The sequence below is a fragment of the Achroia grisella genome, unplaced genomic scaffold, assembly GCF_030625045.1.
Source record: "Achroia grisella isolate CSIRO2021 unplaced genomic scaffold, CSIRO_AGI_Agris_v1 utg3495, whole genome shotgun sequence".
NCBI classification, from domain to species: Eukaryota; Metazoa; Arthropoda; class Insecta; order Lepidoptera; family Pyralidae; genus Achroia; species Achroia grisella.
Window position 1 is genome coordinate 1 of NW_026712810.1, and position 26,207 is coordinate 26,207.

Sequence of the window (26,207 nt, forward strand, 5' to 3'; positions counted from 1 at the left end):
GATAACTAGCTAGCAGCCTGAGAACTTGGATTGATTACTTTTAAGCCTGTGAGCTTCATCTACAACGAGAACAGCCCAGTCAATTGAACCAAGGCAAGTAGAATCAATAGATATCAACTCGTATGATGTTAATAGTACATTAAACTTCACTTGTGACTTAATTTTAGAGGGTCTACCACCTCTATTAGCGCCGTCATCAAAAGTCAACTCATTTTCTCTTATAACGGCTCTAGAGTCCTTATCACCAACATATGTGATGCAGTACAAGTCTGGAGCCCATAGCTCAAACTCTCTCTCCCAATTAATGATTGTAGAAAGAGGAACAGAAACTAAAAATGGACCCTTGCAATGTCCCTCCTTAAACAGAGAATACAGGAATGTAACAGTTTGAATAGTTTTACGAGACCCATTTCGTCAGCTAGAATAGTGTCAATGCTTTGGCCCCAAGAGTACCGTAACCAGTTAAGACCTTCCAACTGATATGGATGAAGCTGCATGCCAGTTTCATAAACAAATGGCGGCTGATCTTCATATTTCTTATTGAGGTTGGTCGCGGGGCGTTCCGGCGGCGGATTGTACTTTCTGGGTTTCATTTGTAAACCACCGCTGTTGTCATCATCGTCTATTACATCGCGATTCTTGCTTTTACGACCCACTTTTTTGCCTTTGCTGCCTTTCGACTTGCCTTCAGAGGTGATGAATGCACGCATGTCCTACAAACAAGTATAAAAATATTACACAAATGCAATGAAACTATCATCAACCTAAAGTAAACTATCATTATATACTGTTTTAAACTTGACGCGGTCATTATTTATACGTATAATTAGTAAAAATCACGGGTTCTTACCACGTTTTATATTTATTTGCTGAGTTACCGATATTTCGGTAGTGTTTCAACCACCATGATCACAGGTAAACTGAAGAACAGCGGGTAGATGGAAAATGAAATCTTTTTATGGGCAGACATATGCGTCATTTTCTTACTAATTATACGTATAAACTATCATTAAACTAAGGTTGATGAAGCAACTTTAGTTTAATACAAGCTTTTCCTCTTCAATATAAGCTTCTAAATTATAATAGTATGAACCAATGAAGCTAATCAATTTGGGATACGGGAGAATTGTGTGCTATATCAGATATTCTGCAGCTAAATTTAGTAGGTTTTTTATATTAAGGATTTCTTAAAATTAATGTACTGCCCATCAACCATTCAAAAATCTACCTGATAGTACTCCATGGCGGTCTTGAAACCGGGAATATCCTCAGTCTCCGCCTCCCAGGTGGCCTGGTCATATGAGAGGTCCCTCCACTTAACCAGATAGTATGTGGTGCCATCACGAGATGTGCGGTGGTTGATCACACGATGTACAACCAACCACTCAGGTTTCACGCCATATCTGAAACATCATAGCACATTGTTGCATTAATGTATTATGTGGATTAATTAATTCCTGTGAGGAATTAATTAATCCACATAATACATTAGTTAGTTTAAATTTTATACAACATGTCAAAATATTATTTATATTGTTACAAAATCCTGTTTTTCATTACTTTTTACAGAATCATATATATATATATATATATATTACATGCTTGTCATAAAGACTTTTTGGGGAAAGCCTTTGTTTGAACTTGAGATATTATAGCTTTAAGTTGGAATAGTAAATCAATAGGCCAAAACGGTCTCAAACTACTATTATTACTTAATTGCACTAAGGGCTATAAGCCCATACTCACTTGTAGTATTTCTCCTCAAGTTCGTCGTTGTCGTGGTCCTGCGACTGTTTGTCTTTGAGCCGCTTGAGGCGACCATCGCGTTCGTCCAGAGGCTCCTCCAGCTTGGGAGGCTCCTCAGGATCAGATTTCCGCATGCAGTACCGGTACATAAGCGGATGAAACACGTCCAGCTGTTGGCGTACTGTTTCATTAGATAACGGACTAACAAAATTGGCTAAAGATTGTACAAGTGAAAGAGTGTTTCTATTTATGACGCTATTAATATAAAAACAGTAATCATATTGCTTAAATGGTTATGTAAATTAATAATCTATACCTTTATCAATAAAACTTAAATGTGATACAATAATTTTGGTGCACCTATGGTGTTTTATAAACAAATTCCTTTTTATTACTGGTATTGTTGCTCAGGAGTATCTAAAGAAATTATAGAATATGCAATGATTATTCTACAATAATTAATATATAATATACATTATATTAGCTGAAAAATTAATAAGAACATATCATAATGATTAACATTAAATGATTATGATATGCTCTTATAGTCTAAAAATATGCGTCTGACTTATATTATATATACTGACCTGAATTTCCGATATCCAACTGCAGTGCCAATATGACTTCTCGTGCCATTTAACAAAGAACTCTCGGGCGCGAGGCGCCTTAGACTTAGACGACTCTTCTTTCCAGCGCCACGTCAAAATCTTTGCTACCTTGCCGTCCAAAGGAGGACACTGGAAAACAAATATTAATATTATTACATTTGTTATTTCATAATTATCCAATATATTCTGAAAGTACTTTTCAAAAAACTAAACTTACAGAGGAAAGCCTGTATGACTAAAACTGTTACTTGAATAAAAATTTTGTATATAATTATTATATTATACAATCTTCAATATAAAGCAAGACATCTATACCTGTATATGTAAAAGTTTAAAAACTAATATCATAATAATGATATTAGTTTTTAAACTTTTACATATAAACATTTACATATACAAAAGACCCGACAAATGGCAAAGTTATTACTTTGCCATTTGTCGGGTCTGTCATTAATCAAAGCTAATATACAAATTACTGAGATTATGAATGACATAAGTGGCTAAAATGTTCTACATAAAAAAATGTTTTTATGTTTGAGTTGAAATAGTATAATGACCGGCTATCTGTATTTTTATACTAAAAACTTGTAAAAAAATAAACAAAATATATGACAAATTTTCAACACTTAAATTAATGTCAAATAATATTATTTTTCAAGTTACTTACACTACATCGTGGACATTTCCAGTCCCCATCAGGCACCTCGTCAAGTGGTGGGTTTAGACAGAACCGATGGTATGCAGAAGGGCAAGAATCACAACACAATAGTTCACCGCCATCTTTGCAAATCCTGTAATTATAGGCATATCACTGTAATAAATACATTCATACTGTCAGACTTATAATATAAGTGTATGTTTGTCTGTTTTTTACCTTGTCACAACTAAACCGTTGAAGATAGATTGTATAACTGGGCGATTATTTATATTTCTTTGTTAATCTTTAGTTATTTATCTTTACTATATACATATTTCAAACATGCACAATGGCTCAGATGAGAGACTAATGTGTTACAGGTAAAAATGTAAAGTAACATAAAGCTTGTACAAAATGTATACATATAACAGAAACCTATTTCAGTCACATATACATTCTTGCAAATAAAATATTTTTGCATCAAATCGTTCGACAATACTAAACAATCCAAGTATAATATTCAGAACAATTTTATTATAGATAAATTAATCACATCGATATTGTAAATGAGTAAGCAATTATACATTATACACATTATCAATATACAATAGTTAAAGGGTTTTAACACACATTATTTTATGGTAAATAAAGGTATTCACCTCCATTTAATTATATTAGTAATTGTGTACCAAAATGCGAAAGTTAAAAATAAGTATTACTTTTGATACATTTTGTCATGACTCACCTACAGAACTCCTGGTGCTCGTCGTCATCGTCCTGGTCCTGGTTGCCCTCGGCCTCGCAGTGCGGACACGACCAGCGCCCCTCCGGCGTCTCCTCGAGCTCGGGCTCCAGGCACACCAAGTGGTAAGCGCGTGGGCACGTGTCGCACAGTATAATTTCGCCGCCTTGTTGACATACCTTATAAGAAATATTTTTTTTTTAAAACTGTGTGTGACCAATATGGACGTATATAAAATAGACTCCCTGGCTACTATACTAATAGCATATAGACTATGTGAATTTGGACTGATCTACCTTTTTGTGAAAGATTTTCGCAAATGATTAGTAACAACAAAACAACGATTAACAGAAACTAAAATTAGTTTTTCTTAGTAATTAATATCTACACCATTATTTTAAAGGTAGTGGATTTTGTTACAGGGAAAGTAAACTTAGTAACCGGTTTACTAAGAAAAACGAATTTAAGTGTTTATAAATTTTTCTTTTCTTATTATTGATAAAATAAATTTTACTCACTTCACAGTAATCCTGGTGTTCCTGTTCACCTTCAGCACCATCTGGAAACTTATTGGTTGTCTTCAGTTTCCTTCTCTTCTTGCTCTTATTTCCGATTTTAGTCTTTGCTTTCTTCTTCGGTACTTGCTGTACAATATATTAATTTCGAATTTTACATGGTACAAGTCACATTGTTAATATATAAAGTATATATATAATAAAAATTCAAGGGCCAAGCATACTTTGGTTTGTTAGCTATCTTTCGGTTAAAAGTGAGATAAGCCAGTGAAATTAGAGGATAAGATCCATGACATCTTAGTCCTCCAGTATGTATCTCCAATGAATTAGTTGTGTCGTGGATGTCACATGACAATGTAATATCCGTAGTGGTAATGCACAACGGCCCAAATGAGAGGCTAATTGCGGAGAATATAGGAATATCCTATAATATATAATAGGAATACCACTACGGATAATGTAATGTTGACTCTCCACATTACATTATCCGTAGTGGTATTCCTGTATACAGGCAATAGTTACCACTTAGAATCAGTTGTGCCGTTAGCTTGGTTGTCATTCAAATTACAAAAAAGAATTTTAGAATATATTTTTTTAATACATTGTTTGTAATCCTAAACAAATATGTATCTATTTTTATAGAATCATATCATACAAACATACCGGTGCATTAGGGTCTTCTTCTTTCGGCTGAGCACCTTCCTCAGTAGGGGTGGCAGTCGATGCGGAAGGCTTAGGCTCTTCTGCTTCGGCCAGCATCTGCTCGAACTCCGCGTCCGAGTCTGTGTTAGCACCCGCACTGCCTTCTGGTTCTTCCTCCTTCAATTATAAGAAAGATCTCAATATTATAACATGTATTAAAGACTTCATATGGAAGTTTAAACAGATAGTTGAGAAGTTTCTTCAACTGTCTTAAAAAACATGAACATGTTAAGTTTTACTGCTTAAATCTATTTAGTGGTTTTAAGGCCCACAAAAATATAACAGCAAACTTTTTATTTGAGGTGGATAGAAAATTTATCGAGTAAGGCAAGGGATTCGCTGCAATTGATTTATTTATAAAAGTTGTGGAAATGTGGCGCAGACAATATGTAGCAACTGCAGATAGTATACTATAGAAGTGAATATTTAGTAGTTATATTAAAGACAATTTCCATACTGCCAGCAGATTGGTTATAACAAATACTTCAAATCAATTGTTCTGAATATTTTACACAAAGCAAGAATTTAATTAATGTAGTCACATATATGTGTACATACACTGCTTGTGCGCTTCCGCTTGCTGAACTTGATCTTAAGCGTGGGCACCTGAGGCTTCCGTCCGGGCTTCCCGCGCGGGGTGCTCCCGCTGCTGGGATGCTTGGGCTTGCGGCCACGCTTGCGCGGCGCAGGGGTGCCTTCATCGCTTGCTTCCTCCTCCTCCTCTTCATCTTGTTCGTCGGCACCGTCTTCAGTCTACAATAAAAAAAATGGACATGATGAAAAACGACAATAAAAGCCGTACCACAAATGACTACACGATATGTATACAGAGTGAAAGCATTTCTGTTGGTGTTCATTCTGAAAATTTTTATATTTTAATCGTACATGATAACTAACTAAGTATTGATATCACCATTTATATCCTTTGTGTAGTGATGTTTACCAATAACCAATTATACATTACTGTGACAGAATGATGCTATATTAAGTTATGATTACATTTAATTAAATCGCAATTATAAACAGATATATGTATATAGATAACAAAAAGAACTCAGAACTCACCTTAACATCTTTAGGAGTTCGGGCAGACTTTCCCTTGCCACCATATTCAGATGCTGTAGAGGTGTTAGTATTCTCTTCTGAACCTATATTCTGTGTGCCGCCGCCGAGATTGGGATTAGTCTCGCAAAACAGTCGCCATTTTGCTGCCACCAGCATCATCAGTTTTGATATCGGAACCTAATCGAAGATTTCAATGTGTGAGTATAAAGGATTACGTTTTATCGTCATTGAAATCTAATCATGAATATTATATTGAAATAAGTATAATTCTGTTTTTATTTACCACAGCCACATGATGCAGTGGTCTAGTGGTTCAGCACACTGCCATAATTCCTAATATCGCGGGTTTGATAGTTTGTATAAACATTTGTATTCATGAATATGATTGTTTATATTAATCTGGATATTGTATGTATGTATTTACAAAAAAATGTATACAAGTATATTCGGTTATATAAGTTGTCTAGTTCTGCTTAGATTGGGACTAGATTGCGCTGTGTGAATTGTCATGGGATTATTATTATTATTATATCATTAGCCAACAATTCACATAGGTTAAGCTAAGAAAATACACAAGACATACCTTAGGGTTTTCCTTCACAAGCATGGGACGTACATGCTGCTGAAATAACTTGTAAGATGTAAGGTTCTCGAAGTCTGCATCTGTGTATTGTATGTCGACATCTGCGAGGCCGAAAGAGGAACATACCTCTTCTACTGTGGGCATACCTGTCAATACAAAGACTACTATTACAATCTTAGCTTAGGTATAGCCAAAATATTGTATAAAAATATTTATTCATTCATTCATAATTTATGAGCGACACTCTTGTCGATGGAGCTCTTGCGACTTTCCACGATGTTCTATCATGCTCTTTACACGTTGATAAGACAAAATTATAGTTCCTTTGATTTTGATTTGATTGTTCTATCAACATTTGAAAATATTTATAGAACTTTGATAAAGTTTTATTATTAAAAAATACAGCATGGAATTAAAAATGTAAAAATACAAAATCAGCGATATAATGTAGTTATAGTCTGTCCCAATTATCTCACTTCATATGTTTCAACCTGAGTTATATATGGGAAATAAAGTAAATAAGATTGTTAAGACTGTATACCTAGAACAAATTGAACTACAAAATAATTGTTAAGCTGGGCATAGCAAAGATAGTCACAACACATTTAAACTCAATTTCTTTATCCACCAGTATCAATTCTTTGATTATTGTGAAACTCAATATTTTACAATACATGTATTTGTTTAATTGGGTAAATTGTTGAGAACCTTTTTTTTCATAATACATATATAGAGATAGGTATAATCTTAATTCAAAACAATTCATACATTATATATTACTCGTAAATTACTTCAAATTTAATACTAGCTGTTCCTGCGACTTCGTCCGCGTGGAATTTAACTTTATTTTTCTAAAATAAAAGATTTTTTCTAAAATAAAAGTAGCCTTAGTTACTCCCTTTTACTACATCAGCTGCCTGCCAAAAAAAGTGCCGTTAAACCCGGTCCAGCCATTTCAGAGATTAGCCAGAACAAACAGACAGACAAAAAATTAAAAAAATGTTATTTTGGTATATGTACCGTATTTATATTCATATGCAAGTAGTAAAAAACTGTTATTTCAACATTACAAACAGACACTCTTAGACACTTTATATGTATTGATGTATAGATGAATAAATTACTTCAGATTTAGTTGGTTTATTGAATAAAAAATATAATTTTATTTATTTACTTGAAAAGTATACTAACAGACGAATGTAGTGGAAGACTAATACATAATGCATTTGCTTTTTTTATAAGTATAAAGCTATATTAGCTGATATTTCTGATAGAGACGTGAGGATTACAATCTGATTTCAATCTTAACTCATGTCATATGTGGTTTTATTATCAAGGTCAGGTAAAACAATGCAATGCTTCGTAAACAAGCAATTTTTGTATAAATGTAATAATAAATTACATTAAGAAAAATAATTCATTTGGGAAATCAACTGTAAAGTCGATTTAAAAATTGCATTGTAATCTAGTGGTCCTTTTATGAAAAAGTAACAAATTCATCTTTACAAACTTTCCCTTTTGTTATATATTATAGTAAGTTGTATATGGTGTGATATTAATGTATGTAGGCGATGATTGACCCATTCCATAAGGTTTCATTTCTGGAGAATCTTTTTTATCATTTCCTTTTTATAAAAGATATTTTGTACTATGTTTTCAAACATTTAAAAGGCATTAAATTTAATAACAATGTAAAGTCATTTAAGATGTAGTTGTGACATCAAAATAGGTAACGGTGATATTGAAAGTTCATCGCACTCTTGACCTTGAAGACTTGAATACAAGCCAAGTGCTTAGATTCAAACAATTACTATAGCTATTATGTGTGTATACATTCTCATTGGAAACAGCAATGGGATACTAATATTTAAAATACTTTATGGACTAGCTGCGCCCGCGACTTCGTTCGCGCGTGTTATACTGACCTTGACTAAATAAAGAAACAATATTTAATAAACTAACCTAAAAAGCCAAAGGAAAAGGTTCATCGTTCTAGTTTAAAAAATTACGATATTCCATACAAAGTTTTATCCCCTATTTTATTTAACCCCTTTAAGATTTTTATAATTTTTGAATTCAAGCTTGAAACTTTAAATAATACAGCCTTTCCCACCTAGGGAGAAAAATACGTCATGAATGGTAATTTATGAAGGTGGCAGTGCATATTATTTAATATTTATTTATTTATCATTCAAATTTCTTTGGGAGAAAAGGGTTCAGTTAAAATGTCTGTATGTAATTTCAAATTGTCAACTTTACTAACCAAAAATTAATTAGACACTTTATTTGACCGGACGGGACTTCAACTTACAGATAGCCAATGTTATAAGGAGTAACTTAAAATACTTTTATTTAATAATTTAGATATTTCCACACAGACGTAATTGTGGATAACAGCTAGTCCTATTATACATATAATCAAATGTAACCTGTTTAATAATTACGAAATATAGCATTATATTATAATGTAAGCATTATTTTTTTACATAATGAACTAACATATTATTTGATGTCAACACTTACCAGATCCCGTATCGGATGCTGCTGGAGTTACAGGTGTACTGTGCTTACTACCTCGGCCTTTCCGAGATTTTTTTCCTGAGGACATTGCACTGAGCGCATAGTCACTATCCCCCTCTGCCTCAATTTCAAGGCCAAACTCATCATCCTAAATAAAATAAATATTATTAATAACTAATTAATGCAATGGTTAGGACCTGTAGGTAATAGGCGTGTAATAAGACAGGAAAAGATGGTCTGACAATATTAAAATATAGCAGGAAAAATAAGATTGTTGTTATTTTGTATGTATCAGCAAGTTGGAGGTTTTTACCCACACAGGACCATACACATACAAGCAAAATTAAATATTTGTATTATTTAAAACTATAAATGTAAACTATAATAAAAGTATAAGAAAAAATATATAATATTACTTTACCAAATAATTCAATATGTTTGTGATAGTAGTTATTCAGTTATTTTTTACTGAAATGACAACCAATATTTCATAGTATTTGGGTGGTATGAGTAATTGATTTATTGTATTTGATAGTGTTAGAACAACAACTCTGTAAAAACATCCTGCTATAATAACTCACAATTGAATTATAAATATTCTTACTATCAATATAGGTATAAAACTATTTAATATACTAACTTCTTCACTCTCATTTTTCCTCTTCTTCTTTTTCTTTCTGCCCTTTTTGTCTTCTCCTCTAGCCTTCCTCTTCTTTCCTTTCTTTTTTTTCTACCATCTTCAGGTGAATAATCCTCATCCTCCTACAAAAATATACACTTGTAAACAATGATAAATTATATAGAATACAATTCTATAAAATAAATCTATAATACACCACATTGATCATGTATATTTTAAGGAAATTGTAACTGATCTTTCAGCATACAACTAAGTAGACTTTGTGTAATTTATAATCAAACAATATAGATTCTTATTATAAAAATAAACAAATGTTTATAAACATTTCAAATCACCTGTTATTATTTCTATTATTAAAATCATGGGTTGGAATCATCAAAAACCACGGATGGAATATTCAATCTTTATTTATGTGTATCTGTGAGATATTGTATTCTCAATATTTAAGTGATGTTACATGTGATGTTTATGAAGGCATAATAATATGAAGTTATCACCTCAATACATCAAGAATATGTTATATAATTACAAGTGTTTTACTATACACCTATGGGATAGTACAGGTAGATATTTTTTATGTCATCAAAAGATCAAAGAAAGTAAACTGATGGTAAGTAAACATTAAAGCAAAACATGAATAATAAATAAACATTACATACAATTAGCTTAGACTGAGCAAGTGATGTTGTGTTGGATATTTAGTAGTTAAAATAGATAGTTAAATATATAAGATATTTGTGGTTATATTTTCATTTACCTTTGGTGGAGCTTCATCACTTTCTCCAGAGTTCTCATTTTGACCCTCGCCTTCTTCCACGTCCTCGTCGCCTGCAAGTTCACAATAAACTGGTCAATCTACTTCAAACACGATTTACACTTGACCATGAACCAGGAAACCACGAGGAGACACCTTTTAGCGCCACACATGCACACCTCACGGTAAGGTCACTAATCCCTTTGTTTGGCGGCGTCCATTTTGTTAAGTAGTAATGAGGGGATTTTGCATGTTCTTTTCTGTCACAAACTGCCACTTAAAATATATACAACCATGCAACAACAAATACGCCATTAAAACACTGATAAACATGATCCTTGGTAATGTTTTGGTTTGTTTGTGCTAATTTATCAAATATTTAACATTTTGAAAGCCGAAATTTTCTATTCTTCTAATTGCTTATACCGCAAGTAAACACATGATACCGCTATTCGCGGTTTACCTATGACATACTAGCCAAATTAAATCATTTACCTGCAAAAGAACCGTCTACTTCATCATCTGAAGCCATTTAGATCACTATTTAACACTATCAGCACTAATGTGAAAGATTTTGGTCTAGAAAAGATAAAGGACGCGCAGTTTTTGCGACAAATGGTAATTAATTCAGAAATTGATGCCGCCGTCACCGAGAACTAGATAGACATGCTATCTCTTTCTAGCGTAAATAGAAAAAATGTAGGGTGTACAGATGAAAAATTTAAAATACTACTTAATAATTAATTATTAGGAAAATGTTATACGGCTATAAATATATTAACCAAAAACTTAAAATCCATTAATATGACAATTGTTATTCCTAAAAAAACGTATATCTCATCTGGCTATTGAAATTGTATTGTGCGTATTCAATAGACGTCACCATTACTAATATTGCAATGTAAAATACACTTGATATGTTTGTAGGTGCATTTCCATATTATTCTAAAGTTTCACAATATTTTGTATGTTTATAAATGTATTTATGTTGTTGTATATATATTTTTTTATTCTATGTAGGTACATAATTAAAAATGTTCATCAAACAATAAATGCAAACAATCATCACAAAATCCGTACAAATTAGTGGGGTAAAACCTTTAGTCTTGCATTAGTCTTTTTGTTGTTTAGTGCTACCTAATACTTTTTGTTACGTAATAAAAAAGTAACAAATCTCACATATTGGGGACTAGAATGTGAATTTCTGATGAAAGGCAAGCAAAACTGTAATTGGCAATATTGTATCCACTGAAGCCAGATTGGAGGCTTCAGACCAAAATTGTGGGATTTTTTGACAATATCGGATAATTTGCAGAATATGTACGTGTAGAATATAACTTGCCATTGAAGGTATGGGGCAGGTTTTCAATACCTTATTAAAAATAAGAATACAACCTTTCCGGATAAGAGGTGTGGAAAAAGCTATCTCAAAAATGAGTATCACCAATCCGAAAATTTGGGGAGGATGCAGTTACTTATCTGGCAACATTGTCCATTTTGTGTGTACCTAGAGTCCACAGCCGTAAAATATAAACAAAAAAATACTTTTGTCAATATTTGTCATATTTTGTGGTTGTTTATGGTAGGGAAAAGCGACTACACGTATTTTTTCGCGCTAGTTTTGGAAAATTATATTTTATTGAGTTTTTTTTAGTCCAAACTAGTAAAGATGACGAAGAGGAGCGGGAAGAAGCGAAAAAGAAGGAGGAAATATCGGATGATACATCCGATGATATTAATTTTCTAGGGTCTGACTCGGAATCGGCACCTGAGGATGTGGATAAGTATAAGGCATTTCAAATACCAGATTATGTTCGGTACTATCCTGAGGATGGTGGAAACTTTGAATACATTGTATTTATGGAGAGTACAGATAGTAATAAGCCAATCGGTGATAGGGATATGATGTCCTTAGCTACTAATTTGAAAAAATACAATAAAGGAGTTAAGCAATTATTAAGGATGAATAAATTTAAGATCGGCGTCATTTTTGAACGCCCCGGTTTAGCTAATGCAGCCTTAGTTAATAAAAAATTTCTAGACGGATTTAAATTAAAGGCAAGTATACCAGCTTCAGCCACGGAAGTAACTGGAGTAGTTCAGCATGTTCCTACGCATCTATCGAACGAACAAATATACTCTAATATAACCAGCTCAAAAAATATTGTTTGTGTACGCAGATTCATGAGGCGTATTAAAGGTGATGATAACACCTTTACAATGCAGCCGACTAAAACTGTCTCCATCACATTTTCCTGTCCTGTACTTCCTGACACCGTCGACCTGAATAGCTGGCGCTTTGTGGTGAGGCCTTATATACCTCCTGTAAAGCAGTGTCTTAAATGTTTAAGGTATGGTCATATCGCTAAGTTCTGTAAGAACGCTGAAAGATGCTCCGTATGCGGAAATAATCATAATTTCAGAAACTGTTCGGCAAATATTAACGAAGCCAAATGTTGTCACTGCAATGGTAATCATATAGCCATTTCATCACAGTGTCCAATTAAGAAAAAGAAAATAGAGGAGAATAAAAATAAAGTACAAAGTTATGCTGATATTGTTAGAGAGAAATCATTTCCTCAATTAGGCAGTACCAAAACTTCACCTTCGGCACAATTTATATCCCTACTTAATTCTGACCAAATTTTAAATACCCTATTAGAATCAATTGTTAAAATTATAACATTGAATAGAACCAATGACAAAATAATATGTACAGAAAATATAAAACAAGTTCTCCTAGAGACATTACAGAATAAAAAAAACCCAGATTAATCCTTTCTTTAATTTTTTATTTTTTATGGACCGTATAGTAATAGTCCAGTGGAATGCACAAAGTTTAGTAAGTAATCAACAAATCTTTACACATTTTCTATCGGAGAACAATATTCATATTGCTCTGATATCAGAAACCTGGCTAAAAGCCTACTATAAATTAAATATTAAAGGCTTTAACATTGTTAGATTAGACTCAGGCAATGACCATAACGGCGTTGCAATTTTAGTTCATAAAAGTATAGAATTCAGTAAAATTGATACATATAGTGATGATTCCTTACAGAATATTGCGGTACGATTAAAATATAAAAACACAGAAATGTCAGTTGTGAGTTTTTATAGCCCAAATAATTGTAGTCCACATTTTAACAAAAATAAATTCAGTAATCTTCTTAATAGTATTCCAGAACCCATGTTGGTTGCTGGTGATTTTAATGCTCATCACACAGCATGGGGTTGCTCGTCTATTAATGCTCGCGGTCGTGACATTCTTGAATGTATTGATGGTAACAACTTGGTCCTCTTAAATGATGGTACACCGACTACAGTAGGATCACACAGATGGCAGAGTAATGCGCTTGACCTTACTATTGCATCTCCTTGCATATCTCTTGCTTCAAATTGGATAGTACATAATGATCCCTTAGGTAGCTACCATTTACCTGTAATAACAAAAATAGTAATTAATAACAATTGCACTAGATTACCAGAATCCTTAGATTATCCCAAATTTCATAATTACAATCTTATAGATTGGACTGTGTATAAGAAGAATAGAATGGAATAGAATAGAAAATCATTTATTCAAATAAACTTAATTTAAGCACTTTTGAATAGTCATAACAATTTGTTTTTTATCTACCACTCGCTCGAAAGCTGTCTCATCACAAGAAGAACGAGCAAGAAACTTGTGTGTTGCTCTTTTAAATAATCCTTGTAAGTTTACATTTACAAGTCGAAACGTGTGAATACAAACTACCAACAAGCACTAATTTTTTGGGTCAAATATAATCATGCAATAAGATTAAATCAGTCGTAGTGATAAGAGCAGACCAGTCCCTACAAGCAGCACTCGTTCACGAGTATGACGGATGAGCCAGCCATCACTGCGCTCGACCATATTTTAGGGAGCCCATTGACCCGGCCCACCACGCCGCCACATGTCTGGACATTTTAGTGAGCATGACTACTCATTCCACACGACCACGTCACAGCTACAAAAATTACTATATGGTAGTTACAGTATTCGCACTTTACATAAGGATGCATGCGGCAATCAATACAAAAGCCGCTACGCTATCATATATCAAGAAAGCAGTATGAAAATTAAAATTATAACGTTGTCCGCAAATAAACTTATTCTTGCTATATATTGCTATCATCTATAAATTCATCTATCTTATAATAGGCTTTTTTACATAACATTTGTTTAATATAAGATTTGAATTGCCTCTCTGTAAGATTTAGCGTAGACTCTGGCAGTTTATTATAGAATCTTACGCAATTACCATAAAATGAATTACTAACTTTGTGTAGACGGCATTTAGGTAAAATTAGCTTATTTTTATTGCGTAAGTTTCTACTTGTACAGTCTTTAAGTTTCTTGAAACTATCTAAGTTTTTCCTTGTATACATAATATTTTCATAAATGTACTGTGAGGCAACGGTGAGGATATTTGATTGTTTAAAGCATTGACGTAATGACTCTCTAGAACCCATACCATAAATAGAACGTATGGCTCTCTTTTGTAAAATAAATATAGTATTTATATCGGCAGCTTTACCCCACAGCAGTATGCCATATGACATAATGCTATGGAAATAACTAAAATATACAAGTTTTGCCGTCGCCACGTCTGTTAATTGCCTTATCCTTCTAATTGCATAAGCAGCAGAACTAAGTCTACTGGCTAATTTTGAAATATGGGGCCCCCATTGTAACTTCGAGTCCACTGTTATTCCTAAAAAAACTGTATCATTAACAAAATTTACTATTTCATCATTAAGCAATAGCTGCGTATTTACTTGTTTTACATTAGGCAGCGTGAATTTAATGCACTTAGTTTTGTTGGAGTTCAATAATAGATTATTACATGTGAACCAATTTAGTATAGCAGAGATAGCATAATTTACATCGTCTAATTGATTACATTGGCGACCAATTTTAAACACTAACGAAGTATCATCCGCAAATAACACTATATCTGCAACTTTCTCTACCATGTAGGGAAGGTCATTTATATAAATTAAAAAGAGAAATGGGCCCAATATTGAACCTTGAGGAACGCCCATTTTTATATTAGTTCCCTTAGACTTTACACCATCAATATCTACAGTTTGCACCCTATCCTCTAGATAAGTTTTCATTAGACTTAGGTCATTATCTCTAATACCATAATGTTTGAGCTTGTACAAAAGTGTTTCATGATCTACGCAATCAAACGCCTTCGACAAGTCACAAAAAACGCCGAGAGCATCCTGTGAGTTTTCCCATGATTCGAATATATGTGTAATAAGCGCTACACCTGCATCAGTAGTAGACTTGCCGGCAGTGAAACCATATTGCTGACTGTGAAGCAGTCCGTTATCCCTGAAGTATTTTAACATTTGGTTAAACATAATCTTTTCAAATACTTTACTTAGAACTGGCAAAATAGAAATTGGTCTATAGTTGCCTAGCTCAAATCTATCTCCAGATTTAAAGAGTGGAATTAATTTGCTAAATTTCATTAATTGAGGAAACACGCCATTATCAACACATTTATTGAAAATAGTAGCTAGATAAGGAGCAACAATATCTATGAATGAACTAACTACTTTAACTGACATGTCCCAGAGATCTTCCGTATTTTTTAAATTTAACTGTTTGAATATTTTTATGACATGAAAAGGGCTGACATGTGAAAATTTAAATGTTAAAGAGCAAGGGCTGACATTAGCCTCCAGTAACGTTTTTGCTCGAATTGGAGATGAGTCTAGAGAAGATGTAATATCAATCGGAATATTAGCAAAAAAATCTTGGAAAGTAGAGAAGTTTTTGTTAAAGTTAACAAGCAGTTAATAGGACCTCGTCTTTCTTATAAAGGTGTGTGTCAAGGTGGAATACTTAGTCCATTACTCTTTATCCTCTACATACACAAACTTAATTTAATTTTAGGGCCACATGTCAGGAATCTTCAATTTGCAGATGACCTTGTTATATACTTTTCAGGCCCAGACATTAATAAAGTTACAGAAATAATAAGTAACGCATTGTTAAGATTAACAGATTACTTTAAATACCTCAATTTAGATGTAAGCCCTGACAAATCTAAAGTAGTAATATTTTCTAAAACTAATAAATCCTACAAAAACATTAAAATATTATATAATAATTCACAACTACCTATTACTGCTGAAGTTAGATTTTTAGGTGTTATTTTTTGTAGCAATTTGTCTTGGAACAAATATGTTGATTATTTACTAGGTAAAGCTTCCAAAGCATTTAATATTATCAAAGCTCTATATAAATGTGATCCTAAGATCCTTTTAATGCTGTACAAATCCTTGATTCGCAGCCACTTTGAATATGGCTATCTATGTTTTGGTTCTGACCAAAACAAGCTTCATAAACTTGAAGTACTTCAGAATAATAATTTAAGATACATAACTGGTGCAATGAAAACAACCCCTATAAATTCCTTACAAGTAGAGTGCTGTATACCACCATTAAACCTGAGATTCTGGTACTTAAAACAAAGATTCATCCTAAAATTATTATCCTTTTCTGAAGATCCACTCTTACAAAAGCTCAAACATAATACTTCTTTGTTTCCCCTTTCTAATTCTAAAACAGTTCCCTATATACTTCATGATTTCTCTGACTCAATCAATATTGATCAGCAATACAAAATTCACAAAAGCAATAGATTTTGGAATTGTTACCATGGACCATTTGAAAGTAAATTTCCAAATATTAATATTGTAATTGACTCTGAGTTAAGGACCAAACAAGAAGTTTATAACAAGTTGTCTACATTTTCAACTCATCAATCCATATTTACAGACGGTTCTAAAAACGAATCGAGAACATCCTTTGCTCTATACTTACCAAGTATCAGAACCGGTCATGGAACTAGAATACATAAAGAATTTAGTATTTTTTCAGCAGATTCTTTGGCTATTTTAAATGCACTTTGTTATATAAAAGATGATAGGGGCAATTGCAAAAAATGGTTAATTGTCACAGACAGTATGAGTGTTTTAACTGCTCTTCAAAGTAACAAACTACATTATAAAACCAATTATATCATAGATAGCATTAAGCAAATATTATATGAGCTCTCATTGGAGTGTTATGATATTATTTTATTATGGACACCATCACATATTGGTGTTTTCGGTAATGAAAACGCAGATTTCCTGGCAAGAACTATCACCAACAATGACATTGGCGTTGTCAAGGATGTTGCCATACCTTATTCCGACATTCTTTCTATAGTTTACAAGAGTTTTCGTCAAAAATGGATTGAACAGTGGCAACTTTCGCTAAAGACCAAGGGTAATTGGTTTTACTCCATTAACAAAAATATTCATTCCTCACCCTGGTTCACTAAATCTAGAGTTTATAAAAACCGGAAATTTTACACACTCCTTATACGACTTCGTTTTGGTCACGCTAGATTCAATAGTCATTTGTGCCGAATGAAAATAATTGATTCAAATGCATGTCAAGAGTGCAATAACAGCAGTCAGACCCTAAATCACATATTTTTCGAATGTTCCGCTTATAATATTCAACGCTTGGTCTTTATTGATAATTTACTGAACATTTACAAGAAACCGGAAAAAATCCCGCGCGACATCCAAGACATGCTAACTAATTTTGAAACATATATACCTATATATTTATACGTTACCTCGATATCGATAAAACTTTAAATAATTGATACAAGGATATGGACTATGGATAAGACTTAAATTGACACGAATGAAAACATAATAAATAAACATACATAAGAATTGGCCTTTGGCCTCATCACTTGTTCAAATATGAAGAAGCTTAAATGTAGACTAGGCTGTACGGTCTAAGGATCTTTGCCTGTTCCATCACTGAAAAGGAGATGGACGAATATGGAAAAAAAAAATGGTATTGATTGTAGAATATCGTATTTTTTAATATTGATTTTATCTATAGTTTCAATTTGGTTTCAGTATAATTAAATAACTTGTAAAAACAATATCTTTTTATCGAAATCTTTTGGATATTACCATAAAATGAATGCACTGTTGGATTACGGTACGTCGTCCTCCAGTGATTCAGAAGATGCACAAGAAGATACAGACAAGCAAGTATTGAAAGATTATATATTGGTTTTTCTTTTCATACATATTGCCAATTCGTCTGCAAAATAACTGGATAAATGTGGAATAAAATAGTATTGTAATATTTGTATATTATACTTACAGATGTCAGGAGAGTACAAAACTCAAATTACCTAAACCAGCTCTTGGAGAGAGCAGTTTACAAACTTCAGTATTTTCCAATCCATTTGTTGAAGCAGAATTAGCTAAGGCCGCTATTTTAGAGAAACACGTTAAAATGGTAAAGTTGAATTGATATTGACTTGTTTATGATCTATATATGCAACTTAATTAATTTATTAAAAATATTCCTAAGGTTCCAATGAAATCAAAATATCTATTACAGACTCTTGATAAGTAAAATCTAGCATGAGTTCTGAGTGCTTTCAAGCTAAGATGAACTGACAAACTCAGCTCATATTATCTCTTGGTCAATAATTTTATTTCTGGATACAGATATTGCACTGTTGTATAAAACATTATAAGTAATGTGATTACTTGGCAGTTTAAAGAACTTAAATTCTTTTATTGCTCTTCCCAATCCTATGTATTTGTTGTGGGCAACATGTATAACACAACTAATATACTATAATTAGTGGTTAGTTTTTCTGAGCAATTAATTATAAATAAATTGTAAAGTTATCCCAAATCCTAAAATATTGAAGTTAATATTTTAGGTTTTAATAATTTTAAACCATTATTATAATTATGTTGACCAATTTAGCAAATACATTAATTGTAGTAATGCTATATGTAAACAATACAGGTATCAAATTTAACATAAAATCGTCAAGTACATAGGCAATGACTGTAAGGTTCCAGGTAAAGACAATACACAGATGATAAATGGGAAGAAAATCTGTTGGAACTACAGGAAAGGAAGGTGTCGATTTGGTCACAATTGTAAATATGCCCATGATTCTGATATTCAGAAGACTGCAGAAGAATTAGAAATCGAGAAACAGGTATTGTGATAACATTGTTTTTAAAATTATTTTATTTTTTCATTTATATTCATATAAATTAGATTGTAATTATTATTATGTTTAGATTTGATTGTAATTTACAATACCTAATAATATTGTGGTTGATGTGTTTTCTGCATCTTCATATTATTTAATTTTTTAAATTCAATGTGTTACTATTTACAGAAACTCAAATCAGTTGTATGCGAGGGAGCAGGCACAATGACATCTACCCCACCACCCCAAATATCAACGGACATGATATCTCCCACTGATGATGCAGTTTGGGAAGGAGCTACAGAGAAAAAAAAATTAAAACGACCAGGCTTGAGTCAGACCTTAGTCCCAGGAAAGAAAGTTATGAAAATGTATAAGGATCAGAAAACCAAAGATTCCAATAAAAAATAAATGAGTACCTTATATTTTTTTTACTTTAAGCAAAACATTCATTATCAGCATTTCATAAGAAATTGAAAATAATACCAGTTAGATTTGTTGACTTTATTTACTACCACTCTTAGCACACTTTGTTCGTATGACCATTTATAGATCATCATTTCTTGATGATGATCAAACGAAAACAATAAATCATCTATATGTCGCCATCTATTACATGAATTGTTGAGATTGATTTTGGCTATCTGGCATTACTAACCAGGTTCTGAAAATTCTTGTTGGATAATATCATTCTAACACCAATGCTTATGCTAAAATGATGTTATGTTGCAAAAACGGGAAAATGGGACTTAGACTGACAAAGGAATAAAAATAAAAAAATATATGACTAACATACACCACCTATAATGTTTTATGGACACGTAACTGTTGACTATATACCTGAATCATGGATACCACAAAGTACAATGTGACGCTCCTTGCACATTTAATTTAAACTGTCACCAATATTGACTTATTGCTTTGTTTGGGGTGAATATCCAAAGGTTATTCTGTTTTTTATATTTAACAGATATGCCAACTACTACATACATGAACAGTTTTATGGACACAACCGCGTGGTATATACGCATAATGTGTTTACTAACACTTCTGACGACTAATCATATAATATCCTGATGACTGTTATACCTCTGTACTACCCTATATTATGAAATTATAGGGTATATACTTCAACCGGAACAGTTTACAAAGCAAATTGTTTAGTGGATAAGATAGGCGAGACAGAGGTACCCAACTATCCACGCAGAAGAAGCATCTACCTTTTCTGCATTGCTAAAATATTATAGGATAAAAGTTCACTATAGGTAGAGCCTTTGGTTTGCGCGAATACACGCGTATTTTGTAATAACAAAAACACTAGTTCTGTTGATGCATTTTTCTTTATTAGAAAGAATGCCGAGAGACACTTAGGTACTTCCAAATTTTTACATACATTTCCAATAAGCGCCTACATATTAGGTACTTAGAAGTTTAAATATTTCACAAGTTACCAGAAAAAAATAAATATCACGTGGTTTACAATTAGAGCATCTGTTATTTGATGCCTGATGAAAAATAAAACGATATTACTTATTTAAAAAAATATCTCTTGTCTTTTCGGTGCAATTAGCCTTAAAAATAGTAATTTGGCATTTTCAGTGTTACAATATGCTTAGGTGATAGATAAATAGTTCTTAATAGCTCAGTTAATAGTACACAGCCATAAATAATGTTACCGTGGACTTTTGCCAAAAGCAAATAATATGTACAGAATTAGCTTCCGTTAAGTGTCATTAGCTAGCAATGTTTGAATACTTTGCAAAGTACATTTTTACATAAACATATGTAATTCACATAAGTACAATAAAATTTACTTTTAACACAACAAATTATGAATATTGCAACAACATCAATGTGCACATTAAATTCTATATTTTTAATCAAAAATATATTTCTTAGCACACAAAATTCGACACTAAAAGGCCACTAAAATGTACTGTAAATAAATAGGGCAACCATTGCTCAAGCTTACAAGACTTGTTTACAATAGGACCCTAAAATTAATTAAATTCTACGGCGACACGTGACACGACATCAAGAACATTTTATTTTAAAACCACCACTCCACTACTTTTTTAAAGAATTTATAGTGGTGTATTTTCCTATCTTACAGGTAAATTACGGTTTTGTTAGTGAAAACAATATAGTCACGGTTAAAATATGTCGTTATCTAAATGATAACTTTGAAGTTGAACGTCACAAACAATGCAGTTTATATAAAAATAACATCAAATAATTTAATGTATAAATATCCAATTCATTTGTGTTTAATAAATCTTGAAAGTGCATCCTCATTATTATATGATAAAATTATGTTTATACAGAACATACTGTAAATGTAAATTCCATTAAGTATTCCAATTTTATTAAGTACTAACCCTTGGTGTAAAGTGTTACATGTACTGAATATATAATAATTCAGTTTTCAAACATACATTACTGTGTGAAGGCACAAACAATATTTAACTATTTTATACATTTTTGTAATATTTTGTTAGTCCAATAAATATTAATGTAAGTCATAATAAATTAGTCCATTAATATGTTCTATATATTATTATGTCACAATTGCTATAAAAATATATATCATTTGCAATTTTACAATGATGTGAATATAATAAATACAATATATTGTATAATTCATCTGGACAGGCAGAGATCGAGTGTTACGAAGCACAATCCTATGACATAGTCTGTTTATTCATTTTAATTTTTAATATTAATATGAGCATAGAAATGTGAACATTATTGATATTACAAGTGGAATATTTATATCTAAATAGTACCAATCAGTTGTTTTTTATGTCTTAACAGCAACCTTGGCTATCTTTGGTGTTCCGAGATCTTCTATTCTGTGGTTACTTTGGAAGTTTTGTAGCTCCACCCCATGTGGCTTGCCATTGGTGATGTTAGCACCGTTAACGTGCCCGTGGCCGTTCGTGTCGCGGTGTCCGTTGACATTAGGATAACCCCCGGTTTTTCTTGACCCGTATCCGTTGACTTTTTCCGAATGTCCGTTCACTTTCTCGCCCGAGACGCCATTCACCTTACAGCGGTGATCAGGTTTACTATCACTATGCCCATTCATCGACCACTTAGAACGCCCTGATAAACCAAAAAACCTCGTTTAACCCCACACACTACAGTTCAGACGACATTGACGTAATTGTGTTGTTAGTCCTGGTTAAATACTAAATAGGAATGTTCATTATAAAAAATAAATTTATATATCTTGAACAATGTTAGTCCGTATTAGTGGAATCATCGGTAGAAAGCAATTCAGAGTACTTATGTCCAAGCTTAACAGGTTTCGAATCTGGAAAATTATGTTTATTTTAATATTCCATAAATTCCCGATAAACTACAATTAGCTGACAAAGGAGACTACAGTGCGGGACATACACATAGAGTGGTAGAACATCCAAATCTAAATATACACATAATGAGCAGGACAAAATCTATTTAATAAATAAAAAACTACACAAACTAGGTGCCTAGACTAGACTATCATACACAATTACGTCCGTGTCAACATCGTAATAAATTTTACATGCAGAAAGAGGGTATTTGAATTTGTTACATGAAGACAGCACAATAGTGATTTAAAACAAATAAGATCTCATAGTTTAGTAAGTAACTAAAAGAGAAAGAACAACACTATTTTTATATGAATTTTATAATAACTAAGCGTAATCATACGCAAAGACACAGTAAAGCTTACCGTTACTGTCGGTGCCGGCATAATACTTTTTTGACGTCTTCCAATCTTCTTTCAAGGACAAGTTGTACATAGAATAGGCTGGATCACCTGTGACTTCTTTCTCAATCGTCAGGAATTTTGGCAAAGACTGAATCAGGGTATCCTGATCGTACGTGGCGCTGTACGTTTCCAGCAATACCAGACCTCGGCACCTGAAATGTTTCATTAGACCAAAATTGATTAAACACACAGTGTTACCAAGTCAAGCAAAATTCAGTTGATTCTTGAGAATATTTTAAAAATTAGCTGAATAAGTCTGAGCTAATTTACAGTAATCAATAAAACTTAATTTTATAAGGAAATTGAAATATATATTAATGTACATAATATATAAATTGATTGTACTTTTAAAAGAACAATTAAATATGTTCAATTCAGTTTTGTTACGAGTAATCACTCTTATTTGAATAAAGTAGCAAGTTCCATCTCCATATAAATAGTTCTTAAAACCAAATAATCACCTAGGATGTGTGGGTTGCCTATATATATCCAACTGGTAGTACTGGTTGTTGTAGATAAAACAACGCCGCTTCTTGAATATTGTGAAGTGTGCGTCGTCACGCTGCGGCAGCATATTGAGATAATCTCGATGTGTCAATTGTGTTCTTACTTCGACTGACTGGCCGTTCGTGGGATGGAATTTTCTTAAAGTATGAATGTATGACCAGTGGCCTTTCTGCCCGCGTTTGCGGAGCCTGACTTGGGCTTTACGCAAATCGCTCTGCAAGTAATTGTGTACGACGTCGAAGTCTTGAAATGGCGGGAACTCCGTGTCAACAGGGATGGGCGATTTGACAAGGAACTTGCGTTTCTTCGAGTTCACGTTGAGCCTGTCACCGGTGTCAATACCGATTTTCTGGCAAACGCAGGCAATGAGTCGGTTCATTTTCTTATCAAAATCTGTGGAGTTATCGATTACGTCGAAGTAGGGGTGGCCGATCCATGCCGCGGCCGCGTTGTAGTCTAACTCCCGGGCTAATTCAACACCTTCTGAACGGCATGCGTGATCCTATAAGTGAAAAATAAAGGAGATATATGAAGAGCCTCTTATAATTATTATATCCTTATAATTATATAATAAATTATCATCTATTAGTATACAAAATTGCTTAAAAATCGGCAACTTCTTGGTGATAATACATTATATGTATATATCTCTTGGATATGGTAGCAATAATAACCTACATGATTCGTCATTGTAACTTTTCCACCATGATAGCTCTTCGACGTAATTGTTTATAACACAGTAGGTACATAGTATTAATAACACAAAGCACAATAATTCTATAGATATACAAATTATAATTAGCACTCAATGAAAACTTATCTAGAGGATAGGATGCAAACTGTAGATATTGATGGTGTAACGTCTAAGGGAACTAATATAAAAATGGGCGTTCCTCAAGGTTCAATATTAGGCCCGTTTCTCTTTTTAATTTATATAAATGACCTTCCCTACATGGTAGAGAAAGTTGCAGATATAGTGTTATTTGCGGATGATACTTCGTTAGTGTTTAAAATTGGTCGCCAATGTAATCAATTAGACGATGTAAATTATGCTATCTCTGCTATATTAAATTGGTTCACATGTAATAATCTATTATTGAACTCCAACAAAACTAAGTGTATTAAATTCACGCTTCCTAATGTAAAACAAGTAAATACGCAGCTATTGCTTAATGATGAAATAGTAAATTTTGTTAATGATACAGTATTTTTAGGAATAACAGTGGACTCGAAGTTACAATGGGGGCCCCATATTTCAAAATTAGCCAATAGACTTAGTTCTGCTGCTTATGCAATTAGAAGGATAAGGCAATTAACAGACGTGGCGACGGCAAAACTTGTATATTTTAGTTATTTCCATAGCATTATGTCATATGGCATACTGCTGTGGGGTAAAGCTGCCGATGTAAATACTATATTTATTTTACAAAAGAGAGCCATACGTTCTATTTATGGTATGGGTTCTAGAGAGTCATTACGTCAATGCTTTAAACAATCAAATATCCTCACCGTTGCCTCACAGTACATTTATGAAAATATTATGTATACAAGGAAAAACTTAGATAGTTTCAAGAAACTTAAAGACTGTACAAGTAGAAACTTACGCAATAAAAATAAGCTAATTTTACCTAAATGTCGTCTACACAAAGTTAGTAATTCATTTTATGGTAATTGCGTAAGATTCTATAATAAACTGCCAGAATCTACGCTAAATCTTACAGAGAGGCAATTCAAATCTTATATTAAACAAATGTTATGTAAAAAAGCCTATTATAAAATAGATGAATTTATAGATGATAGCAATATATAGCAAGAATAAGTTTATTTGCGGACAACGTTAATTTTCATACTGCTTTCTTGATATATGATAGCGTAGCGGTTTTTGTATTGATTGCCGCATGCATCCTTATGTAAAGTGCGAATACTGTAACTACCATATAGTAATTTTTGTAGCTGTGACGTGGTCGTGTGGAATGAGTAGTCATGCTCACTAAAATGTCCAGACATGTGGCGGCGTGGTGGGCCGGGTCATTGGGCTCCCTAAAATATGGTCGAGCGCAGTGATGGCTGGCTCATCCGTCATACTCGTGAAACGAGTGCTGCTTGTAGGGACTGGTCTGCTCTTATCACTACGACTGATTTAATCTTATTGCATATTTATATTTGACCCGAAAATTAGTGCTTGTTGGTAGTTTGTATTCACACGTTTCGACTTGTAAATGTAAACTTACAAGGATTATTTAAAAGAGCAACACACAAGTTTCTTGATCGTTCTTCTTGTGATGAGACAGCTTTCCGAACGAGTGGTAGATAAAAAACAAATTGTTATGACTATTCAAAAGTGC

General features: G+C 32.8%; 2 protein-coding genes and 1 pseudogene across 2 annotated transcripts in view; 1 reads left to right on the forward strand and 2 right to left on the reverse strand.

The window, feature by feature from the left end:
* Positions 1-6: 6 nt before the first annotated feature.
* LOC131843825 (chromodomain-helicase-DNA-binding protein Mi-2 homolog) lies at positions 7-11,183 on the reverse strand (annotated as a pseudogene).
* Positions 11,184-18,426: 7,243 nt separating this feature from the next.
* Positions 18,427-21,138, forward strand: LOC131843828 (uncharacterized). The gene is made up of 4 exons (XM_059192581.1): positions 18,427-18,617; positions 18,739-18,874; positions 19,449-19,598; positions 19,785-21,138. Exons 1-4 carry the CDS (start codon positions 18,547-18,549, stop codon positions 20,004-20,006), a joined length of 579 nt encoding a protein of 192 aa, XP_059048564.1. The 5' UTR covers positions 18,427-18,546; the 3' UTR covers positions 20,007-21,138.
* LOC131843827 (TRPL translocation defect protein 14-like) overlaps positions 20,917-26,207 on the reverse strand; it is a 32,500-nt gene continuing 27,209 nt past the window's right edge. Inside the window, exons 7-9 of the mRNA XM_059192580.1 lie at positions 23,817-24,364; positions 23,317-23,507; positions 20,917-22,700 (exon numbers count right to left, since the gene is read on the reverse strand). Coding sequence (XP_059048563.1) covers positions 22,396-22,700; positions 23,317-23,507; positions 23,817-24,364 — 1,044 coding nt within the window. The 3' untranslated portion in view covers positions 20,917-22,395. The remainder of the gene's footprint in view (positions 22,701-23,316; positions 23,508-23,816; positions 24,365-26,207) is intronic.

Bases quoted from the DNA above. Each gene is read 5' to 3' on its own strand.
- LOC131843828 (XM_059192581.1), top strand. From the start codon at position 18,547: ATGAATGCACTGTTGGATTACGGTACGTCGTCCTCCAGTGATTCAGAA. The intron at 18,618-18,738 runs GCAAGTATTGAA...TTATACTTACAG, and splicing joins GCACAAGAAGATACAGACAA to ATGTCAGGAGAGTACAAAAC. The intron at 19,599-19,784 runs GTATTGTGATAA...TACTATTTACAG, and splicing joins AATTAGAAATCGAGAAACAG to AAACTCAAATCAGTTGTATG.